This window comes from Hypomesus nipponensis, chromosome 23, assembly GCF_054491055.1.
Source record: "Hypomesus nipponensis isolate SF chromosome 23, ASM5449105v1, whole genome shotgun sequence".
Lineage (NCBI taxonomy): Eukaryota > Metazoa > Chordata > Actinopteri > Osmeriformes > Osmeridae > Hypomesus > Hypomesus nipponensis.
In genome coordinates this window covers 20476034-20499018 of record NC_140383.1, presented here as the reverse complement: position 1 = coordinate 20499018, position 22985 = coordinate 20476034, and the positions used below count along the sequence as shown (strand labels likewise).

The 22985-nt window shown below is 44.2% G+C and overlaps 2 protein-coding genes and 1 long non-coding RNA gene across 11 annotated transcripts in view; 1 reads left to right on the top strand and 2 right to left on the bottom strand.

Moving 5' to 3' along the window:
* Positions 1 to 15506, bottom strand: part of lmo7a (LIM domain 7a) — a 51225-nt gene extending 35719 nt beyond the window's left edge. For 4 of the 7 annotated variants that reach the window (XM_084688540.1, XM_084688543.1, XM_084688541.1 and 1 more), the window contains exons 1-4: positions 15435 to 15506; positions 9855 to 9925; positions 8018 to 8087; positions 2212 to 2318 (exon numbers count right to left, since the gene is read on the bottom strand). In XM_084688540.1, coding sequence (XP_084544666.1) covers positions 2212 to 2318; positions 8018 to 8087; positions 9855 to 9925; positions 15435 to 15506 — 320 coding nt within the window. Of the gene's footprint in view, positions 1 to 2211; positions 2319 to 6085; positions 6185 to 8017; positions 8088 to 9854; positions 9926 to 15434 lie in introns of those variants that run through there. The other 3 variants (XM_084688546.1, XM_084688542.1, XM_084688544.1) reach the window with 2 other exon arrangements.
* A 788-nt stretch (positions 15507 to 16294) lies between these two features.
* uchl3 (ubiquitin carboxyl-terminal esterase L3 (ubiquitin thiolesterase)) lies at positions 16295 to 20437 on the bottom strand. 2 transcript variants are annotated; one of them, XM_084689921.1, is made up of 9 exons: positions 20293 to 20437; positions 20029 to 20040; positions 19504 to 19632; positions 19193 to 19349; positions 18766 to 18851; positions 18537 to 18584; positions 18237 to 18312; positions 17856 to 17914; positions 16295 to 17029 (listed from the first exon to the last, which is right to left on the bottom strand). In XM_084689921.1, the coding sequence occupies exons 1-9, from the start codon at positions 20332 to 20334 to the stop codon at positions 16946 to 16948; spliced, it is 693 nt and encodes a 230-aa protein (XP_084546047.1). In that variant the 5' UTR covers positions 20335 to 20437; the 3' UTR covers positions 16295 to 16945. The 2 variants fall into 2 exon arrangements, with proteins under 2 accessions (XP_084546047.1, XP_084546048.1); XM_084689922.1 differs by having other exon boundaries at positions 19836 to 20040; positions 20293 to 20423.
* A 26-nt stretch (positions 20438 to 20463) lies between these two features.
* LOC146234548 (uncharacterized) lies at positions 20464 to 21511 on the top strand. 2 transcript variants are annotated; one of them, XR_014741829.1, is made up of 3 exons: positions 20464 to 20587; positions 20751 to 21014; positions 21128 to 21511. It is a non-coding gene; the product is annotated as an uncharacterized LOC146234548 (long non-coding RNA). The 2 variants fall into 2 exon arrangements; XR_014741828.1 differs by having other exon boundaries at positions 20570 to 21014.
* The last annotated feature ends 1474 nt before the right edge of the window (positions 21512 to 22985 follow it).

The window sequence follows — 22985 nt, the reverse complement described above, 5'->3', positions numbered from 1 at the left end:
CCTCAACGCTCTCTCTTTATCACACACACACAAACACACACACAAACACACACAAACACACACAAACACACACACACACAAACACACACACAAACACACACACACACAAACACACACACACACAAACACAAACACACAAGTGTGACCGGGCCTGTCCCAGGAGGCGGAGAGAGAGAGAGGGGGGGGGTTGACACATTCTAAAAAAAGCATCACTCCCATGAGTGCTGTCACCATGCCAGTCCATCCAATGTCAAAGAGTGACCCCCAACCCCCAACCCTCCCAGGTCCTAATTATAGGCCACCCAAGCCACCCTGGAGAGAGTCTGGGGGCAGGGTGCACAAGTGGAACACAACCACTGAGACCATAGCAGTCATGGTGATAACTATTTGTTTACAGGGCCCTGCTATAGAACAGTATGTCAGGCGTGAAGATAAGGGGGGGGGGGGGGCGGGGTCTCTGGGTTTCTTATTGTTTCTTTCCCTGTTAGCCAGAGTGCCTACCAGTCTGCTACACAGAACGAACACCTTAAATCCCCTAATTGCTCTAGATTTCCCTACACTCTGTCACTTTGTCTTGTTGCTATGGCGGTTAAGAGGGTGTGCCATGGTAACAGACAGCCAGAGCTTGCCTCATTGTTGTGTGTAAACTTTTAAGTGTGTTCACGTACCTGTATGTGTATGCATGTGTGGGTATTTGTATTAGAGAATTTGGGTACATGACCTCAGCCAGCGTGGATCCTGCTATAACAATGGAGGTTGCAACACTTGGAAATTGCAACACCTTATCATAAGGAGTGGTGGATATATCACATACTTGGATCCTTAGACCATGCTAAATGTTTGTGACGTTGACAGGGTGAAGTCCAAATCTACACCCCACCTGGACGAAATGGACCACGCCGATTCTAGAGGTCAGCATGTTTCTATAACAACATCAATGACTACCCTTCCTCTACTGTGATCCATTGTAAAGAGAGAGAGAGAGACAGAGAGAGAGAGAGAGAGAGAGAGAAAGAGAGAGACAGAGAGAGAGAGAGAGAGAGAGAGAGAGAGAGAGAGAGAGAGAGAGAATGGTTTGTGCGCCAGCAGCACTCTTGTTCAGTCTTGCGGCAACACTGAACGCACCTCCCTGGAGAGAGCTCTACTGTGTACTGCTCCTGAACCGTGAGGGGCAGGCCTGCCCAGTATTGTATCCCTGTGTTTACTGCCGCTGCGCTCTGAGAACTCAGGCCTCTGAACAGTGCTGCCATGTTGAACATGTCAGTGCGGATGGGGTGTGTTCACAGAGAGCAACAGTCCTGCCCTTACCTGGCTGTCTCCCAAAGACACACCTGTGTGAAAACTGAACCGGTTATTCCACATACCGTGTGCACCCCAGTCCACCACACACAGCTGACGGGGACGAGACGAAAACCCAGAAACTATAAACACCGCCGTGTCGTGGCAAGCCATCTCACATCTGACACACGGTCACACGTACACACTGCACTCTCCCACAAAAACACACACCAGAAATGTCACACCCTGTAGCACAAAACCCTCACCCAGTCTGCCCATCACTTCCAGGGAACAGGCCTTCTCTCCTCCACAGCAATTGGATAGGTTGCGATTTGGTTATCAAAACCAGAAGCCGGGGAGCTGAAGCCTGTTCCATGGTCTAGACTGAGGCAGGGTGTATTATGACTGTCCACCGCTAGAGCACCAACAGGTCACAGTGGCCTTGCTCTTCCTCTTTTTCCATCTTCCACCGAGGGACTATAAAGCAGCCTGAAGCAGTACCCTGTACACCCCTCCCTGTGATCATCCACAACAGGTGCACGAGTCGTGACCCCCTCCCCAGGAGTCAAGAACCCCAATGCAAATTCTTCTCTGCAATAGCGGCAGAACACGTCTAAATGCTGACCCCCGGTCCTCAACCTCTACCATGCCGGTAGTACAGTATGGGAAGCCACGTGCTTGGGGAAAAATAGTTAAAGTTAAATTTAAACCTGGGGGCGTTGGAAGGACAAGGTTGTCTTTGTACTGGACTACACAGACATGGAATGGGGCTTCAGAGTCAATATGAGGTGCTGGCGGAGTTGCTATAGAGACAGTTAAGTTAGTTTCCCACATCACTCCTTCACATCGGTTCCTGTTCCACCTGATCGGTAATGATGCCATTCAGATGTAACTGTCATTTGGATCTAGATTTTGGGGGTACTGAGGACTTACTTGATGGTGACTCTGCTGGACAGGTCTTGGAGGTCTCCGGGGTGAAAAAGTTGTGCTTCCTTTAGTCCCAGCTTCCCGCAAGCCCTCAGGAAGACATTCAGGTTGTCCTATCACAGGAGAACAAATGAACCGTTCAGAGAGAGAGAGAGAGAAGGGCTATCCACCTTCAGTCAAAGTATAGTCACTCTCAACTCCACTGGCAGAGTCACAGTCCACAACTCACTGCATCCAAAGTTCACAGCGCTGGGAAACTGAGAAGGGGCGGGAAGAGCGTGTGCGTGTGTGTGTGGCTAATAAAAAGGGACACAACCCTCATACACACTCATATGGGTAGGGCTGCGTGACAGAGGGGACTGAACGCTCTAAAGCGACCTGAGGGAGTGTGTGGGGGGCGGGGACAGAACCCAAATGAGGTAGAATGACATCAGTGCTAACCACAGGCCTGCCTCTCCAACCAAACATGGCCTGGGTGGGCTGGACCAAACGGGGAGGAAGCAAACTGCCTGGCTCGCACACTCTCACTCCCCCGCACACCCTAAAACTGTCCTTTACCGTCTGTCACTCTTCCTTTCTCTCTCTCCCAGGCCCCTGCCCCCCCCCTCCCCCGACATACACACACACACACACACACACAAACACACCACTCCTTGCCTAGCCCAGTATTGGAGAACACCTGTGGAATTTGCAGGGTGGTTTATTTTGGAAACCGTGGTTGCCACGAAACAAGAGGCTGGTGTGACAGAAACCTAAACTATTTCCCTCCAGCAAGTGAGTTGGACGCAGGAGAAGAATGGATATTGCGTCGTCCAAGGATCATATATTCCCTGCTTGGCATAGTTGCACTGATCTTCCCAGAATTCACTGTCACTCCCATGCTTTTACAGTCGTGGACAAAAGTATTGGCAGTAATGAAGTTTGTGTTTTGCAAAGTTTGCTGGTTCAAGTTTTTTACATGTTTCTATGGAATACTGGAAAACAATTATTCAAAATAACATTGGCCTTAAAAGATCTGCTTTTTTAAAGATCGGCTGTTAAAATCCAATCAGAATGATAGAGTGATTTCACCTGACTAGAGCTAGTTCACACTTTCCCCATGTGCTGATGATTTGATTTGATGAAATTATGTTAGCCAGTCATTTTATGCCAGGGCCCAAACACTGTGAAATGGTGGTTTTTGTGATACATTTCATTTTGTGGGGGCCAATTAAGCTTTTATTTAAAATCCATCCGATCACTCTGCACAACAATGGAGTAACAATGTGAATCAACACCACAACAACTGAAGCAGCAAACTTTGTAAAAACAAAATGTATGTCAGTGCAAAGACTGAGGGCCGCGACTGTACATGCATGAGTTCGCCCACAGATGTGTGTCAGCTGTATCTTGTATGACACTACAAAACATGGCTGCCTGTACCAGAAGAACTACAGAATGATGTATTATGCTCACTCTCTGGAGGCTAGTTTGTCCATCTGCATGACACATTGGGACCGTGCACACACCAACACATCTCTATGTAATGACACATGGGTTTCAACATGGCTGAGATAATTAGAGGGTAGCTGTGTCTATATTTAAACAGCTAACATGGCCATTAACAGATGGCAGGATAGAGCTGACCTCTCTTATCCTGACAGTTTCTCAGGCCGACAGCCTTGCTTGGGTCTGGGGCAGTTTAGTGACACCCCCTCCCAACTCACCGTCTTCCTGTGTGTCTGTGTGTGTGTGTGTGTGTCTGTGTGTGTGTGTGTGTGTGTCTGTGTGTGTGTGTGTGTGTCTGTGTGTGTGTCTGTGTGTCTGTGTGTGTGTGTGTGTCTGTGTGTGTGTGTCTGTGTGTCTGTGTGTGTGTGTGTGTGTGTGTCTGTGTGTGTGTGTGTGTGTGTGTGTCTGTGTGTGTGTCTGTGTGTGTGTGTGCGTGTGTGTGTGTGGGGGGGGGGGGGTTGGTGCAAAGGGTACACTGTTAATCTACTATGGTAGTCAGGGTTATTGTGCTTTATCTAGTTTCTACTATCTACTTTATCTAGTTATGATTTGAAGTAAATGTGTGTTCGGACCCTAGGTCTGTACCTAGGTCTGTACCTGTATAAACATAATACAAAAAGTAGGTTAATCAAATGAGTTGATAAACTGTGATAAGCTAATCCTGAGCTGAACTCCTGTTTATACTCTTTTAAATACTTATATTATATGCTTATGACATAATTCATGGATGTAAATTCCTAAGTGTCACATACCTTTACAGTGCCCAGTCAATAACAACTGCCATAAAGGTATGTGGAGTTAGTTGCTGTATCGCATTTGATAGGTGAGCAAACAACATGTACGCAAATCCACCTCTGTACCTTTCTAACAGGTATGTGCCCAGAGATTTAGTGTACATCTTTATCGCACTCTCTCGCAATAATTCTTGTGAGGTTATGTCATGTGAACCGTCTTTCCGTAGAACACATCAATCAGTTCGGCTCTGAAATTGAAAATAACACAGTCGTGACCATGTCTACTTTATTCCGTAAACCTAATAACATAAGTCATCGGGGTCACGCCTATTCTATTCATTATAACAGTCAGTCAGAGGCCCAGTCAGTGTGTGAGCATGCTGTAGATAATGGTACAGATGGAATGTCCAGTTAGCTTTGTAGGGGCTGCTTGTAATCCTGGTACAAATGCTCAACCCGCCCTGATGTTAATCCTCTTGACACGACCATCAGGATCAGACTAAGAAAGTTCTCACACAAACACACGGGATGGGAAGGCTCTGTTCGTCACACATCAGGAGGGGATGGTTGATGCTTCAGTGAGGCTGTGTTTGACTTAGGTCCACCCATACTTGTCCAGGAGAGGACGTCTGGTGAGGACAAGCTAGCAAAGCTACAGTGTCAGGATAAAGAGAATACCACAAGAAAATAAATATATAAATGTCCGCTCAAATTGAGTTCACGTTGTCAGGATATCCATTTCAAATCTTCTGTCGGGGTAAACTTTGGAGGCAGTCTGCGACATTGTGAGATGTTTAGTTTTCTCATAATGGGTCACGGAAATCTCTGGTTTGGTCTCTGGCGTCTGTAACAAACACTGTAAACACTGTAACAAGCTATGTTCAGGCAGCTTTCGTAACCCACAAAGGCTCCATGTACGTTAAAATAAACGCAGAGGCCCCCGGTGTTTATCTATTTCCACCTTGTGTTTGATACCGATTGTGTCACGCTCACAGAAGGGTATATTATGCAGCAGGAACATCCAGCACTCATGTCAATTACAGAGTATTTACAGTTGGAGCTGAGGCCTATGGAGTCATCTCTAAGTGCAGCCCCTCCAGCCCTCAACCCAAAGGGCCCTACTCTCATGTGGTTGGAGCCCCTGCCACAAACCCACAGGGCCTCCTTTCCAAACTGGTGGAAACGGAGCTGGAGCGATCTTGGAATCCAAACCCACAACCCTGGTGAGCCATGACAAAGATGGAACTGGGAGGGATAAGTTGACATGGGAAATATTCCAAACGGATCCCCAGGGATCGAGAGCCTATGTGGATAAATATGAACATAGATTTTTTTTTTTTTTTTTTTTCTTTCTTTCTATTTCTCCCTCCATTTAACATCCTTTGGTTTGGCAATAGTCTGAACCTGGCACAAATTTACAGTGGCAAAATCATTCGGAAAATCGAAGCTGATAGGACAGACATGATTATAATGGCAATGCGTTTGTCATTCTTGAGCTTTAACAAGGTGCACTTGTAAAGAGGTTTTTGTTCAAACAAGACCAAATTACTTCCAAAGTCATAAACAAGAGTGCTACTGTACCATTCCTCGTGTTCTCTGTGCTATGCTGCAATCACACTAGAAGTTCACCACGCCAGAACAAAAAACTATTTTCCTACCTCATTCTTCTCCGGGAACATTTAGAGAATTGCTCCACAGTACATGCCTCAAGTCAAACACAGAGGGAGGAGGGAGACAGAGTGAGGGAGGGAGAGAGATAAAAGAAAAAATATGAGGAAGAGAAAAGGGGACAGAGATTCTCTATTTGCAGACAAAGAAACAAGACACAGAACACTAACTATTTATATAAAACAGACACAGGCCACAACAGACCATGAGTTGCATATTATTTGTCTCGAGCTTCTCTGGCCTACAGCTCTGGGGCCACGAAAAATATTGTCATGTACACGTAGAAAACACACACACAAACACTTTCTCACACAAAGACCAGTTTACGATCAGGTGGTTTCAGGTTTGAGGTCCAAATCTCTCGGAAATGCCACAGCCTGACTGCTACTGATCAAGAAGATACTTATCCCCATTACCTCAGCAGGTGATCATTTACCCAAATGGGGTAATGAGCCCCAAAACAAGAAAGCTGGCTGGGGTCCATGTTCTGACACAGATTACCAGGGGGGCCTGCTCTGAAACTAACTCAAGTGTTTGCAGGGGGGGGGTGGGGGGTTGCAAGGGACTATAGGGCCTGGCTCACTGGTGTTGCAGTTTAGGGGCATGGGAGTTGGCATTGTGTCACATTAGTCTATCTTCTCTTACAGTAGGCTACACACGTTCTGCATTCTGACACCGCAGCCTCGGTGGCATAGGTTGTACCATGTGAGGGAGTTCTCCCCTCCCAAATAGAGTTGTTTGGGTCCATAGCCCATCTTTTCCTAAACCTTTTCTCAGATAGGCTACCGATAGCTGAGCCGGGCGGCCCTACCGTAACGATACGCGTCAGGGAGGATGGATGGGAGGAAGAGGCCAGGAGGGGCTGAAAAACCCAGGTTGAAAAAAAAAGAAAGGCATTGGAGGAGGATTCGGCCAAATGTTTCAAGCTTACCAATTCATTTTCAAGAGGATAAACAAACTGGTATTGAGAGCTATAGGCCAAATGATTAGCATTAGCAACGTAATTATTCAGCTAATATCAATGTAGCGTTGTCAACCTATTTGCAAGCACAATATAACATTTAACTATTAGCCTTTTTGTATACAAAAAAAAGAGTGGGCCGGTCTTGGGCCTGAAAGCAAAATAATGTATTTTATTAAAATATTAGCCTTTTTTTTATCACCCAATATACGAAACGAAAATAAAAAAGTGGTCCGGACTTGGGCTTGAAACTCCCGGGCTGAAAAGTGGCCCCACTCCGGCCCTGTATTTAACTAAAGCTTAAGAAAAAAAACCAAAACACTACTTGTGACAAAGCCAAATACTTCTGTCTCATCAGCAAAATATTGTTTTAAGCTGATGCCATTAATGGCTTTGGTCAACAAATACCAAATGATGCCGGGGAATGCATCTCTCACTCTGCTTCTTCTTAAAAGACACAAAACTAATCACAGGTATTTACTCAAAGCTCATCTTGCTACTGGCTGTACCTATTCAGTAAAGAAAATCCCATTGCACATTACAGAGACAAGCTTTGTTGAGAAGCCAATTTTGATCGAACGACGGCTTGAGCGTGGCGGGCAGACGTCCCATTTGCTGAGCGTTTCGATGTGCCTGCTGGCCTTTCCAGAAGCTCTGCGGTCAAGCTGCTTATTAATGAAGATGGATATGCAGAGAGACAAGCCACTGAGGCAGACACCTTGCAACCCCCCCCCCACACACACACACACACACACACACACCTCCCCACTTGGAATGAGGTTAGAAAAACACAAAGACAGATGGGATAGTTTCAGTGTACTGCCAGTGGGGAAAGGATATTAGCGCATGTCCTTTTGTCAATAAATAACGACAAGGAAACCCAAGGTAAACAATAAGAGTCAAGTTATGAGGAAAAACCTAATGTACTAGACAGAAGAAATGGAAGGAACAGAGGACTCACCAGTCCAGCAATGGGTGTGGAGAGCCGGTTCACCTTCTTGATGATACCTGGCTTGATCCTGTTGACGAGACTGAAGACAGAGCAAGAGAGAAAGTGTGTGAGAGAGAGAGAGAGAGAGAGAGAGAGAAGAGAGAGAGAGAGAGAGAGAGAAGGGTGAGAGTCAGTTGCTGGGCTTGGGGGTCTGGAAAGCAGGGAGAGAAGCAACACAAACGGTTGCATAGGTCTCTCCTGTGTTTATGACTTCCTCTGATGGTGGCCACCTGGCTCCGGTTTGCTAAATGGCCACGGAGCTGAGAGGTAAACATGCTGGTCTCTCTCTGCTGCTGAGGAAACACGCACTCTGAAATGCCTCTTAGAAAAGCCCCGTCCAGACAAACACCAACCTTCTACACACTCATTCTCCCTCAAGTGTGCACATGTCCACTGTTTATATATGTCCATTTCTCTGACACAATATGATGTTTGTAGGGACACACATTTCTCTCACACACACACACACGCACACACACATACACACACACACACACACATACACACACACATACTGTATATGACACACGCTCCAGCCTATGAGCCAAGCCCAGTCTGACCCACTCTCTATGTCTGTCTGTTCCAGAACATTCTCCTGTTAGGGAATACAAATATAATCTGATGCACTAATACATCCTGGTCCCTTTTCTTAACAGAAATGGACATCGATATGCCTATAAGACCATCAAGTGGCTGATGGTCACAAACGGGGATTGTGTGAAAAGAGGCTGAAATGGTAGTACACAACATACAGACTAAAGACATCAAGATGGCCTTCCTCCACATCAAGCCGGCTGGGTTCCACATGGCGACGCTATATTACATTAATAAATGTTTTGATGTAACTTGCCTGAGGGCTTTTGTGGTACTCACTTTCGTAAGCATTCACCTATCAAGTAGGAAGCAGCATTATGGCTAAATGGTCCCTATTTTACCGTGCTGTGGTGCCATGACCTGGTCGTTTGACACCGCTAATCTAGCTCTTCACCATGTTCCTATGATCCCATATCTTCAAACATCGTAAATTCCTGACATTATTTTTGTCACAAGTGAACAACTCAAGAAGTTCATAGCATTGACTGCCTGTCAATGCGGGGTCCTACCAACACACCCATTATCTAGTTGTTATGCAAAAGTTGCTGCGCTCTGTTTATCTCACAGGCGGTTTTCTGAGGACAAACACTGACAGACAGAACGTCTGTCCTCCCAGGGGAGATAAAGAGAGAAGTCAGGACTGGAGCGTTTGAGGCAATTCTGCATGGGTCTGTCTTAATTACGACACCCTGCTGAGTCATTGAAAGGACCACGCCAATTCAAGAGTGCTGTCCATGCATGCACGTATACACACACACACACACCAAAAGTCCTCCATAATCTGTATACTTAACAACTCGTTTTACCTTTTTCACCCTTTCTTATATGTGTTTATACCTGCTCTGTCTTTATTCTAACCATTGTGTTTTCACAGTGATTCCAGTTACAACACAACTCAACACTCAATTTAATGAAAAGTCAAGATGGTCCACTACCCTCTCTCCCATCCCATCTGTCCAACAGACAAGCCCTTTGGAAACAGATCAGAGCATTCATCAAAAAACAGAACAGAGATAGCAGAGGTCAGAATGTTCAGTTTGCTCAAAAGCTTACCGTGGTTAGCTAACAAGCAAGAGACATGGGGTTCAGAGATTCAGCCCTGGGAGATATCAGTAACACTTACAGAACAGCGGAGGTCTGGAGAGCAGGGCAGGACTCCCGATGAATGAGAGGGCTGAACAGAGAGGCGCCCGGGAAAGAGCAGACTACTTACTCACACAACAGCACTCCATTCTCCAGCGCAGATCGGAAGTTGTTGCTCCCGAATGTTTTCTTGGTTACCGCCTGTAAACGGGGGAGGACAAAAAAAAAAAACAACTGATTCAGAAGCAGAGAGAGAGAAAGGGAGGGGTGGGTAGAGCTACAAAGTGAGGTAACGGGGTGGTGGTGGAGGTGGGGGAGGCTGAAGAAGAAAGGTAGGATGTTAAGAACAGTAGAGGAGGAAGTGGGTGTTTTTTCCTCCAGTGTCTCCACACCGCTTCACGGGAATGAGGCAGAGTTCCTCAGACTGGAGCTGGGAGAGGTCGGTGAGCAAGTACTGAGGCTGGGCTTGCATCTCCTGGAGCACAGAGTAAACAAGAGGGCGGGGTGGGGGGGGGGGGTTGCTAGGAAGAGGCTGGAGCCAGGGCACAGCAACCAGGGACAGGCATGGGGTTAGGAGAGCATCTGGGAGGGGAGGAGAGAGGAGGGCACAGCTTCATGGTCACCAACCATGGTAATCATAGAAAGACGAGACATTATTATAGTGAAAACATTCCTGTACCGACGGGTGAGCTTGCAAAACAAAGCAAACACACCCAGACAACACTTCCATTTGTGCCATGTTTACATCCTTGACTAACCCACAACAATAGTAATTGCAACAACAACAACGCAGACAACAATGCAATAACACGGTGAGGACGGGCAGGGACTTTACGAGTTGTTATTTCCGTCTGGATTTCACAAGATCAACACTTCTGGACCTCTTAATCCAACTGTCATCTGACTTGGTGCCCATTTGAACATACTCAAACATCCTGTTGGCCCATTGCCCTCTTTAGTGAGACCGGACGAGCACACGTGCACACACGTGCGCACACACACACCACACAGGGTGAAAGGCCAAACCCAGATCTGCCATGGAGGCCGGACCAGTAGGAGAGTTCCAGACATTCTTGTCCCCTTCTCCGTAGAGTGAAACTTCAAAGTCCCATCAGTGAAATACCAACACGGTTACAACGTGATTGACAGGTGGACATACTCTGTTATTTTCTACCTGGGTCCTGTTACACACAATCACACACTTGAAACTCGCTATTTAAACATTTTAATATTTTCAGTAAGTATGTGATTTCATAGGTATCAGTAAATGAGTTATTGTTATGTCTTCACCATCAATCTACATGAATCGTATCATATTATTCATCGCACATTTGATACGTTAAGCCGTGTACAATTTACAATGGATGAATCTTGCATGTCAACTAAGAATGAAATTGGATTCTAGTGGAATTCATTTTGGACAGCCCAAGTTGTGATACTGACATCCATTCACATTACACAGTAAGCAAATCATCCACTGTTATGGGAAAGTTCACTTTAATGATACATTGAACATTGAACACACACACACACACACACACACACACACACACACACATCTCTCTTTCTCTATTGGTGTTGACATATGAAATCCTGACCCCTGCTGTTGTATGAGAGAACACCTTATGTAATCGTTTTTTTTATTTGTCCACTCCCAAATCCATTCCTTCATTCATAATTACACTGTTTACCCCACCTTCTTTCTAATTCTCTTTTTTCCTCACTCTTTCTCCCCATTGCCTTCACTTTCATGCACACACTAAAGTGAATTACGTGTTTTGTGTCAATATTCTTTCATCCAAAGTACTGGCAACAATAGTTGATCAAAGACTTGGCATCACAGCCTTAGCCTCCAGCTTACTGTGCAACATAAGTGGGCTAATTAATGCTCAGTACCCACCCTGGCACTATTTGTCCTGGAATACACCTGGGCCTGCCTGGTTACAAGATAATTTCCTCTTTAGTGCTTTAACTCTGATTCTTAAAGTCATGTACTCTAGCAAGGACCCGGCCCAGGCCCAAGTTTGGTGAGAGTTGAGGTATGCTGTAGGGGATTAGAGCTGGCCTGACACGGCAGGTTCAACAGAGGGCAGGCCAGGCTGGAGACAAACAGAAGAACTGGCTTCAGACTCCAAGTCCCTCCTTCTGTTGAACGCTTCAGAGAAACACTGCTCATTTGAAGTGCTGAGGCTACACATACAATAACAAGACTGCGACTGTAATAATGGTTTCCCCCTGACGTATGCTGGGTAAATCACAGAAATCAACATCCTTAGGAATACATGTCTGGAACAGGGTCTGGAACAGGTCTGAATCTTCAAACTCAAGGAAACTAAAGGGGGTGGGGGGTTGAGAGAGAAGCGCAAGAGAGAGAGAAAAGAACAATAGGGAGAGAGAGTGGAGCGAGACAGAGAGAGAGAGAGTCCTACAAACCGTTGTTCATTCATACAGAGCTCTGAGGCATCTCAGCATTGGAGGTTTGTTTGGACATGGAATAGCAGCCCACCGCTAATTGTTCTGAAAAGCTTCCCTCCCTCTGCAGAGGAAACGCAGGATGCTAATGGGGTCAGACAGCCTAGCACTGATCCTAATAAGACAGATATGCTCACAACGTTCATCGACGTACTCTTTCCAGGTATGACGTCGGTGAATTTAAGTTTGGCAGTTCTGCCAAACAGAAGCTCATACAGGGCTCATGTAGCGTGGGCAGAGGGCAGCGCCGCCCGGCCGGCCCTAATGTGGGTGACGGGGTCACACCACGGCCATCCGCGGGGCGAGGCAGCATGTCCGACGGCTGCGCTCCAAATGACTACGTCTGAAAGCGGGCGCCCCGGTTCGCTGCCTACTGGTCCGTCCTGACAGTCTACACACAAAACGCCAGGGTAATGACATTGTGAAGGGGTCGGACCTGACACACAGCTTGCTGTGTGAAAAAGGATGACAACCAGAACAATGGCAGCAGCAGCCAAAGCTAAAGACCATTAGTGAGGACACTGATTACTGGTTATTCTGATAACAGCCTGGTCAATGTGGGAATGGAGAAAGTGAGAAAAAAAGAGGGTTGATACATCCTTCAGTATTGGTGATGATTCAGTACAGGAGGCATTGAAATAATAGATTAACTCATCAAAAACCCACAGTAACACAACGCTATTCAACGTCAGCTACAATCTGCCAAACAAGCTTCTGCTTGCTTACAAAAGGTTACAGCCTTGTCTCGCATTAGGTTACTTAAAGGTAACCAAAGTCATACAACCTTAAAAGCTACTTAGAAGGAAGATAATTAAATCAATATAGACTCCTATGTGTCACCCAACCATTTAAACTTTCTTTTTATGACTTTCTTATGAACACCATGTTACCTCAATATCTGGTTCAGGACTCTTCAATGTTTTATTAAAGGATTTCAATGAAGGTTTAAACCATATCCATCTCTTTCTCGGATGCTAAACAAGGTTAATAAAGTCAGATAAAAAAAATGTGATTATGGAAAAGACGACGGGAGCAGCAGCAACGCTGTAGGACAGGATTGACCTTTGACCGGATCATTAGGTAGCGTGCAGAGCAGCCTAACACCAAGAGAATGGGAACAATTGTTCTCTGAGGTATTTTAAATATCCTGGCAAAGACCTCTCAAAACACTCATACTACGAAGAGGAAGGTCACCCAAATGCACCCGTCAATCAAGTCTTAGCAGTTACAGCGTAGAACACCGAAGCCATTAAGGACCATTTCGTTTCACTATACAATGGTCAGGAAATTGCTCATGAGCAGCTAAGCAGTAGCCTTACGAAAAAAATGCTGCCATTATAGCCTACTGTTATGTCAATTCTACAAAACTGAATAACTATTGAAGTTCTACATATGCTGCCTGTTTGTTTAAAATAACCCTGAGTGGGTGCACAGGCACACAAACACACACAGGCCCTTGTTTCTATTGATAATGGTGAACTGTGTGTGAGTGTGTGTTTGAGAAAGAGTTATCCAACTTCCAATTCAGAGGCTCATTAACAAGGCACCTCCAGTATTGGGGATGGGGCCGGGGCCAGAGTTTAGAGAGCTGTCAACCAGCCAGCACTGAGGGGGGCACCTAGGGCTCCTCTCACAGCCATGGAACCCAACTCAGGAATGTGTCCATGTGACAAACTCCAGACCATTTAGTCTACTTTTAACACCCTTATCACACACACACACACACACACACCTCTGTTAAAGGCCCTGGAACCCAGCAACCTGTTAATCATTCTGTAGCAGACCCCATGGCGACACAAGTTCCCTTTGTAGGGCAATATTTAGCAGCGTCTATGCCCCTACCACTTGCCTTGGCCCCTCTGCTCCTAGTCTTGCCTCAGCCACAAATGGTATAGCTCTGGTCCATAATCTGGCCTGAGTTTACCAGGGTGGGGTTCAGTTCTGAACTGAACCCAGCTCTTGGTCCCACTACTGCCCCCTGCCTTTAATACCAACCAACACTGACAACCCAGCCTCCCCCCTAGCAAAGTCCACAAGCCCAGCCAACCGACCACAATGGTTCAGTGTGCGTGTGTGAGAGACGCTGATGTCACATTGCAAGCATTCAGATTCACCCCTCATGAAATAAGAACAATATTTGTTTAGTTACAGCCCATGCACCAGCTCTGTAGCGTCCCGCTGGGAAGGGAATTCAACAGGGCAAGGAATCTACACGGACACTCCTTTAAAAAAAAAAAAAGATGGAAAGTTTGACCTTTTGCGGAAGGAAAGTTGTTTTGAAATTACAGTGTGGTATGCTACTAGAAACTCAGTAGTTCCTTTGGACTGCTAAAGGTTAATGACAGAGCATCTTTCAAGAAATGAGTAGCTGTAAAGCTCTCTTTTGGAAGTAGCTTTGGATAAAAGCGTCTGCTAAATGCATAAATGTAAATGTACAAATATGGGGCAAAAGAAACAACTGTAAAATAAAACATTATTTTCATCATCTTACTGCAAAACTGAGATTGGGACAAAAAAAATTATGCCCAGGCAGCAAGTAATATAAACGAAGAGGTGTCTGTATGTCAATGACATTGGTATAGGTAAAATAACTGCAATTGTCTCTGCATGGTGCCATTTTCTTTAAAAATATCTATATTGCAGATTAAAGCAGTTTATGATGTTGCCCTGGGGTCTGTCATAAAAGTTAATGTAAGAGTATTACGTTATGCAAAGCATCAGTTGTTAATTTTAGGACAAATCTTTAATCTCCTACTTTGAACCTCCAAGCTGTTAAACATCCCTCGAAATATTTACAAAGGTAGTGAACAGGTCTAGACAAGATTTGGAGAATGGAGCGCACATTGAGAGGTGGAAGTGATAAATAGTTTATTAAAGCGAATGTATTGTAGCTGGCATAGCATTGGATATCAAACATTATGTAAGGACAAAGTTGGTTACATTAAATACGCGTTAGAACACAGGTATAGGAACATGCAACAGCTTGTTTTCAGCTAACTTGTTCTATTACAGAACATTGACAAATGTCTAGGCAACAATTGGCGAAACAAGAACCTGCGAGTCAGTTTACACCTCAAGGCTCCCTTGGATACATTTTACAGATCAATATTTAAGCAGTACACCTGGCTTTGTTGCTACAACTGATTGTTCCAATAATACACTTTTCACAAGGTCGTAAATACTAATTCAGTAATATTTAGTTATTTAAGTTGTCAAACATAAAGTCATCGTTTCTTACCTCAATCCATCTCTGCGATTCAGAGAAAGCATCTTCACAGCTGACAGCAGATTGCTCGCGCCACTCCATCATCAGCAAACTTAATCCAAGCGCGCGCGACTCTTACGTCAATAAAACGAACGTGTTACTTTTGTCAGTGAAAGTGTCAAATACTTCTCCTCCAATTAAAACAAATGCATCTCAATAACTCGACTTTTATCAGGACTAAAAGATTTGCGTTATGCGTGTAACCTCCAAATCAGCCTAAATAAACAATTACACCATTATATTTTTAAATTATACACCAATTTGCCAACTCCCTTTGGGTGTATGAATGAAATGAGTAACAAACTCGAGTTCGTTCGTTGCCAAATTTACCTGTTGTTCCAACTCGTGTCCCGAGCTACACACCTTGTCCAAACCACGATGCTATGTCGTTTACAAAATGGTTAAACAATCAAACACATTATCTGGATTCGCTCCGAGTGAAAAACTAGGTTACCAGACGGAGAGAGCATTTACAATCCGTAGCTTCAGTTAGTGAAGTATAAATACAACTTTCCCTTTTCCCCTTTTTACCATGGAATCGATCGCCCAGATTACGCTTTAGTTTCATTGCGCTCTGACGCCACTCAGTGGCGGATCTGGCATGGGTGCAATTTAACACAACCATCATGTGACTCAAAGCGCACTGAGAGAAGGGCCACGCTAGTCAAACAACAAATGTGCCAACTAAATCGAGATGTTGGCACTGACCCTGAAATCAAAATAAGGAAAAACAAAAAAGTGAAAAAATAAATAAAAAAACTTCTGCTTTACTGTTTGAAATGTTGAACATTTTGGTATACAGCACTTTATTAAAGTATACTAACGGCCAAAGCTGTTTTTTTTAACTTTTTATTTTTGACATTGATGTGTAATTGTTTTTACAAAAGGTCAGCACCATGTCAGTTTATGGAGGTCTTACAAGCTTTTATGATTACCTTTATCGTACAACATTCCTAAATCCTTCAATAGTAGTTATATATTCATTGTCATGGTACAGTAACCGCAGACTATTTTGGGCATAATGCTATGACAAACACATTAGATTTACTTGTCATCTTGAAAAAGTCTATCAAAATATTTGTAATTAGACTGCCCAAAAACTATGCAGGGCTGTAATTTCCCCATTTAAAGATGGATTACAACAATACTGTGAGATTGTAATTAAAACACTGCCATAGGAAACCATAACCTTTTAGTTTGATGCTTTGAAACACACTCCCAAAATGTTTTAGTTGCATTACAACATTATTTTAATTTGACAATATATACAGGAATTAGCCTACAAATCCAGCCAATTTGAGAAAGAAAAGGTAAACTTGATATTCTTTTCTTTTTAACCATTTATCTCCATTCCACAGGCTAACCTACCCAATACAAATGCTATAGTGTATAACAAATTCAGCACTTCAGAATGATTGGCAGTTGTTGTATCTTTGCATCCCTTACAGGGCTGGTCAGTAGTGTCATTTGTGTGGGTTGCAGCTTCATGCTTTTGAAAGGGCCACAACAGTGAAGCGCAGCTCTTCCGGGTCTCTGGCCATGAACACCTTGCACACCTCAGTGGCATCCTACAGGAGAGGGGAAAACAAAGACATCCTTAAATCTAGAATAGAGAATTGACACAACAGGGGTTACTATCAGCATGGCAGAAATGAGGTTGCTGTGAAAATTTGTCTCGGATACGTGTGAACATACGAAACGGTTGGCATGGACTCCGTTTACATGGCCAAATATTCAATTTTTGCCATTAGTCTGCAATATTTCTACTTAGATTTACATGTAGTCATTTAGCAGACGCTCTTATCCAGAGCGAGTACAGTAAGTACAGGGACAGTCTCCCCGAGGCAAGTAGGGTGAACTGCCTTGCCCAAGGACACAACGTCATTTGGCACGGCCAGGAATTGAACCAACAACCTTCTGATTAATAGCCCGACTCCCTAACTGCTCAGCCATCTGACCCCCCTACTTGTCTGCTTCCAAGCCAAATTAAAATAAATATTCTACTAATATTCCAGTTTACATGCAGCCAAGCATACTCCGATGAACTAGTTGTTTTGTGTACAACAAAAAGACCAGACCACAAGGCAGTTATCACAAACTGCAGTAAAATCCCTAATTGAGATGCATGTTTCGAACGCACTGTATACATGCCTTAACTAAAGAATACTTCTAGAACCTGATTAATATTGAGGTATCCCATGGCAGTATTGAATTTGGAAATATTGTCATACTCTGAATAATAGTGGAATATTAGTATGCATGTAAACATATTCAATGTCTCCATATAACAGCACATAACTGTCAAGTACAAAAGAACAGTTATGTTTAATAAGAACAGGGGGGAAAGGGTACATCCCACTAAGGAACATAGAAATTGGGAAGTAGGTATTTTACCTTTAGGAAGGTTTCTTCTGAGGTGTTGCTATGAGCAATAGGAAAGGGCTTGCGACCATCTACAGAGCAAAGGAGATAAGAAGATAATATGAACTTCAAAGTCCTGGAATTCTTTTTGCTTCAACCACTCTTCACATAAGACTGACTGAATTTTATATCTTACATATTGTTTAACTCTTATACTCTTAGTATTATACTTTTATATTTCATTTATACATCCTACTTAAAAAAAAATTCAGATCCATATATGTTATTGTATGCACCTTCCTGCCACAGTAAATTATGTTTGTGTAAATTTAAGTGGCAATAAAAACAATTCTGATTCTAAATGCTTGAATAGATTGTATGGTAGAGGTAAGAGATGTTGCACTATTCACTTACCAAGCTCATATAAATGTCCTCCAACATTCACAAAAGCAATGAAGTGCAGATCAACTTTTTCATCTATGCTTGGAGCCTGGAAAAACCAACACAAATAAGAGTGGCATCTTATTGTGTGTGGATCTTACTGTATGTGCAAATGACCTTCCAGCACCTTCCATCTCTCATTAGATTGGATTAGATTAAACTTTCCCATGGGATATTCAGGTATCACAAGCCCCAGTCAAATGTACATCAAAAAGGGTCAATGCGGGGAAAAAAAGGTAATAATAATGTTTGAAAAAATCCCCTCTCATTTACCTCCGTCTGTCCTTCTTGTGCACTGGATTCGTGAGTGACTCGGATACTCTGTAAAAACACATGGCTAGAGAATGAGTAATAAATAAATAATTAGCAGACTCCATTCATCTGGATGTGACATTTTTGAATGTCACATCCATTTAGTTGAATGAACACAAGATGAATACAAGAATACCTAAACAACAACTTTACATGACAACACTCCTGACCAGTGTACATTGTCCTATACCTCATCTTTCTCCAGAAAGATAGCTTTGTCCTCTGGGCTCAACTTGGAAGACTGCTCCAGGAACTTTTTCAGTGGGCTGTCGGGCTCTGAGGAAAGAGGATACAAATATGTTTTCTTGTGTACGTTAGAGATGCATATGTATTATTATAATGGTAAATATATTGTACACATTTTACGATATTAACGTCAGTGCTACTATACTATTTGTTATATAGCCACCTATGATACATAATGCACTGACAGAGGGAAGAGGAAACATAAAGACAAAGAGAGAGACGTTACCACCAACTATTCAAAAGTTTGATACTTTTGTCCATTCACTTGACATTGCAGTCATTTTGTTCGAGCTTTATTGAGATACCAAGAAGCTATTTGCGATTTAACTTACCATCCTACAAAGAAAGACTCTCTATTGCCAAGCACTCACCAAATTCCAGGCATGACTGGTTGTTGGCCACAGCATGAATTAACCCTATTGTTCCACAAGCATTGCCTATGGTCTGCTTCATGAAGTACACATTTGTGGAGACCTCCTGGCCCTGGGCTTTAATCCTTGCCTCCTCCTCCAACCTGAACGACTCGTACTAAGAAAGATTGAAGACAGACGTACTGTCAACACCCTGGGGTTGTGTGTGTTGTCTTTCAGACTTTGTTTCCAACATAGTGATGGTGGAACTCATTTGAGCAAGTCATGCTTCAGACATTATCCCACAAAAATGTTGTAATGAGTCAGTTTACCTTCTCTGTCACAGGAAAGAGGAGGAGAACTGCACAGACAGGTTGAGGAACCATGCTCAGCAGCTCTGGGTCCATCCCATACACATCTCCAAACTGCCAGCTTGGGACCAAACCCAACTGTCCCAAAAACTGTAATGTGAAAGATTTAAGATTTAGTCAAATTACTCTTCTGTTTCAAAATAGCCTTTACTTGTAGACATAAGGCCACTATTTGAGAATCCCCATACTGCTTTTTATCCACCTAGCACCCAACCTTATTCACTGTTTAGAGTTCATGATACCTGTTACATAGATAGACTTTTGTTTTAACACAATACAGTACAGTATCTAACCAGCTTAATACCACCAACTGCGACCGTATCTATGTGGAATTCCATATGGTTATGTCCAAACTCTGCTTTAGCCAACAACTTGCTGCAGAGAGTGCTAACTGTACTGTAGTAGGTGTTCCAATTGCAATACTCTCCCGGACGTTCTCCGTGTTGAACAATTAATTTAAGAAGGTTTTTCGATACCAGGACTCACTTGATTCATCACCTGAAAAGAAAACAAGTACATTGTTAGCCCGTTTCGTAGGGTTTTGTTCTTTTAGCTTGTAAACCCTAGAGTAGATAGCCTAACTAGATAGCATACACAATAGTGAGTCAGAGCTATCTAGCATGTAGCTAGCTAGCATGTTGCTAACTAGGCTAGCCATTTGCGAATGAATGAATTGCGTTAAGACGCTATCTATCTAACGTAATAGTTGCTACTTAAACCAAAAACTTTGCTTGTGTAAAAAATACATACATCTGGGTTTGCCTCGAGTGGCAACCAGCGTTGACCGTCCATTTTGGCAATATTAGAGCAATCTTAGCAGACCCTTCAACTTATTCTAACCACTCGCCTCCAGTTTGACAGCTGTTTAGGTTTCGCTTCCGGGATTCGTCTAGCGGATAAACTACGTAGCCTACATTTGAAGGAAAGTTGTTCCGCAACTTCGTACGTTACGCACGTTTTAAATCCTGTTTTGACATTTCCATGAAACACATACTTCAGACAAAAACACCTAGATTATATCTTGGCCAGTTTCATTTCCCAGAAGGTACAGAACCGACATCCCCATGAGCTATACCCATCCACATGCTCTACCTTTGACCTATACCCATCCTCATGGTCTACCACTGAGCTATACCCATCCTCATGGTCTACCACTGAGCTACATCCATCCCCTCTCCTAAACCATAACTGCTCTTTCTGTCCGTCAGGATATCAAAGATATACCATGAACGTGGTGAAGCGTCTGTTTAAGATCCAGAACGTCAACGCCGGCACCATCAGAACCGTCAAGGTGGCACACTGCCGTCACCAAGATACCCCAGACCTCCTCCTGGACTACAAAGCCCAGTCCTGCTCCACCCCCCTGCTGTTTGACCTGGGCACCCCACAACAGCAAGGAGGAGGGGCATCCCAGGGAGGTGAGGAAGTGTCTGGTGCACCCCTCTGCCCCAGGGATGGAGCATGTCATCCAGGTAGGAGGAGAGGGAGGGACCATGGACTGTTACGGAGACAAACTGCTTGTTTACATTGATAGTTAGAACTTTGATTGTTTCATGTTTACATCTTATGTTCTCTGGTTCTACAGTCTGCATGTTGGGGAAGCCTGAAAACTGTGCAGGCCCGAACTATCAGCTGGGCCACCTTGGCCTCTTGTTCCAACTCATAGCTTCCAGTGGACCCGTCTCTCATCACCCCCTCTGCCCCGGGGGAGTGGGAGGACAAGACCTACCTGCTGTTCACCACCAGCAGCCTCGCAGCCTCACCTACTTCCCCCACCAGATAGGATGTAGCAATTTGGAAATGTCATTACTTCTAAAAGCATTTTTTTTTTCTTTACATTTAACTTTTATTTACTTGTGCTTTACTGTTGTAATTAATGTTAGTTTTGTAATATAAATCTTGTATTTTAAAAAGGTAAATACTCTTTGACACTGTCAGAAACTGTATAAATATACCCTTGAACATATAATGCATATCGTAAAAAAGTGTGTTTTGTGTGTACCCTAAATCCCAGTTTAGTTCTCCAAAACCCGAGTGGAAAACTATTCCATTGACCTTTCCTTCGCCCTCCCAGTGGCACAGAGGACAAAACACGGCTACATCCTGGCTGGGCCGCCGAGCCAGCAGCCACGTCAACTGGAAGCCTGGACCCAGTGAGACCAGACTGAGAGGGGAGCCTGGACCCAGTGGGACCAGACTGAGAGGGGAGCCTGGACCCAGTGAGACCAGACTGAGAGGGGAGCCTGGACCCAGTGAGACCAGACTGAGAGGGGAGCCTGGACCCAGTGAGACCAGACTGAGAAGGGAGCCTGGACCCAGTTAGACCGGAGGGGGGAGGGGAGAAAGAGGAGGGGGGGGACAGAGAGGACGAAGGAAGAGAGAGAGGGAGGATAGAGAGGAGGGAGAGGAGGGTAGCAAAGAGAGAGAAGGAGGGAGGTAGGAGGGATAGGGATAGAGGAAGGTGCTCATGTCATTCCTTCAATGGGAAAACTTGGACCAAGTTAAACAACACAGGTCGGAGAGGGGGCGGGGTGGAGAGGGGGAGTCTGAGGGAGGGATAGACAGAGGGAGACAGGGACAGCTTCTCTCCCGTGGGTGACACACTCCAGGAGTGTTGGCAGGGGCGGACTGGCCATCGGGGATACCGGGGGAATCCTTGGTGGGCTGATGGGTTTGGGATGGTCCAAAACATCAGTCAACTTCTATCACTAACCGGCCTTCCGTCAGACGTCGCTATTCCTTATTACACAGCTTGATAACGTATTTTGCTCTAAAACCTTGAGCAGGCTCAACTCATTGACTGAGATTTATAATCCTCATTGTGATCTGTATTCACACTGATGGTGCCTATTTTTCAAAAAATTTCGTAAGTGTTTTCTGAAATGTGTTCTTACGGATTTCGGAATTTCAACGTAAGAAATGAGACCTATATTATGTAATTTCTTTGTAATCATCCAAAATGATGTTGCGATGGGTATTTTTCCAAGTAGGCCAACGACTGGTCGATCCGTACGATGCATTGAGTGGGCAATGCCCCGTGTATTGAGTGGGCCGCGCGCCGTTTACTGAGTGGGCCCGCCCCTGAGTTCTGGTGTTGTGGTCAACAAGTGCCCAGTTTAAGCTTGAACTCTTACGACTGTGACATGTGGTGACTCAGTATCAGGAAGGACATGGGATGTAATTACCCTGTTACAGACACATGGGGGCACCGTGCGGCTTTTCTACAGTCACCCTACTGGCTGAATCAGAATCAGAATGGGTTTTATTCGCCATGAAAGTTTGTACAGACAAGGAATTTTCTTTGGTATATAGGAATCTTAAATTTAAATATGAGGACTAACTATACTAAGGGTACATAACCAGCAATACTAAGTGGAATTAGAATTAAAGTAAAATATACAATAAAATATAATATAAAATATAAATTGCCGTAATTTACAATA

Coding starts and splice junctions, on each gene's coding strand:
- uchl3 (XM_084689921.1), bottom strand. CDS start 20,334: ATGGACGGTCAACGCTGGTTGCCACTCGAGGCAAACCCAGAT. Junction 19,350..19,503: donor TCTTTCCTGTGACAGAGAAG/GTAAACTGACTC, acceptor AATCTTTCTTAG/TACGAGTCGTTCAGGTTGGA. Junction 17,030..17,855: donor CAGAAGAAACCTTCCTAAAG/GTAAAATACCTA, acceptor CCTCTCCTGTAG/GATGCCACTGAGGTGTGCAA.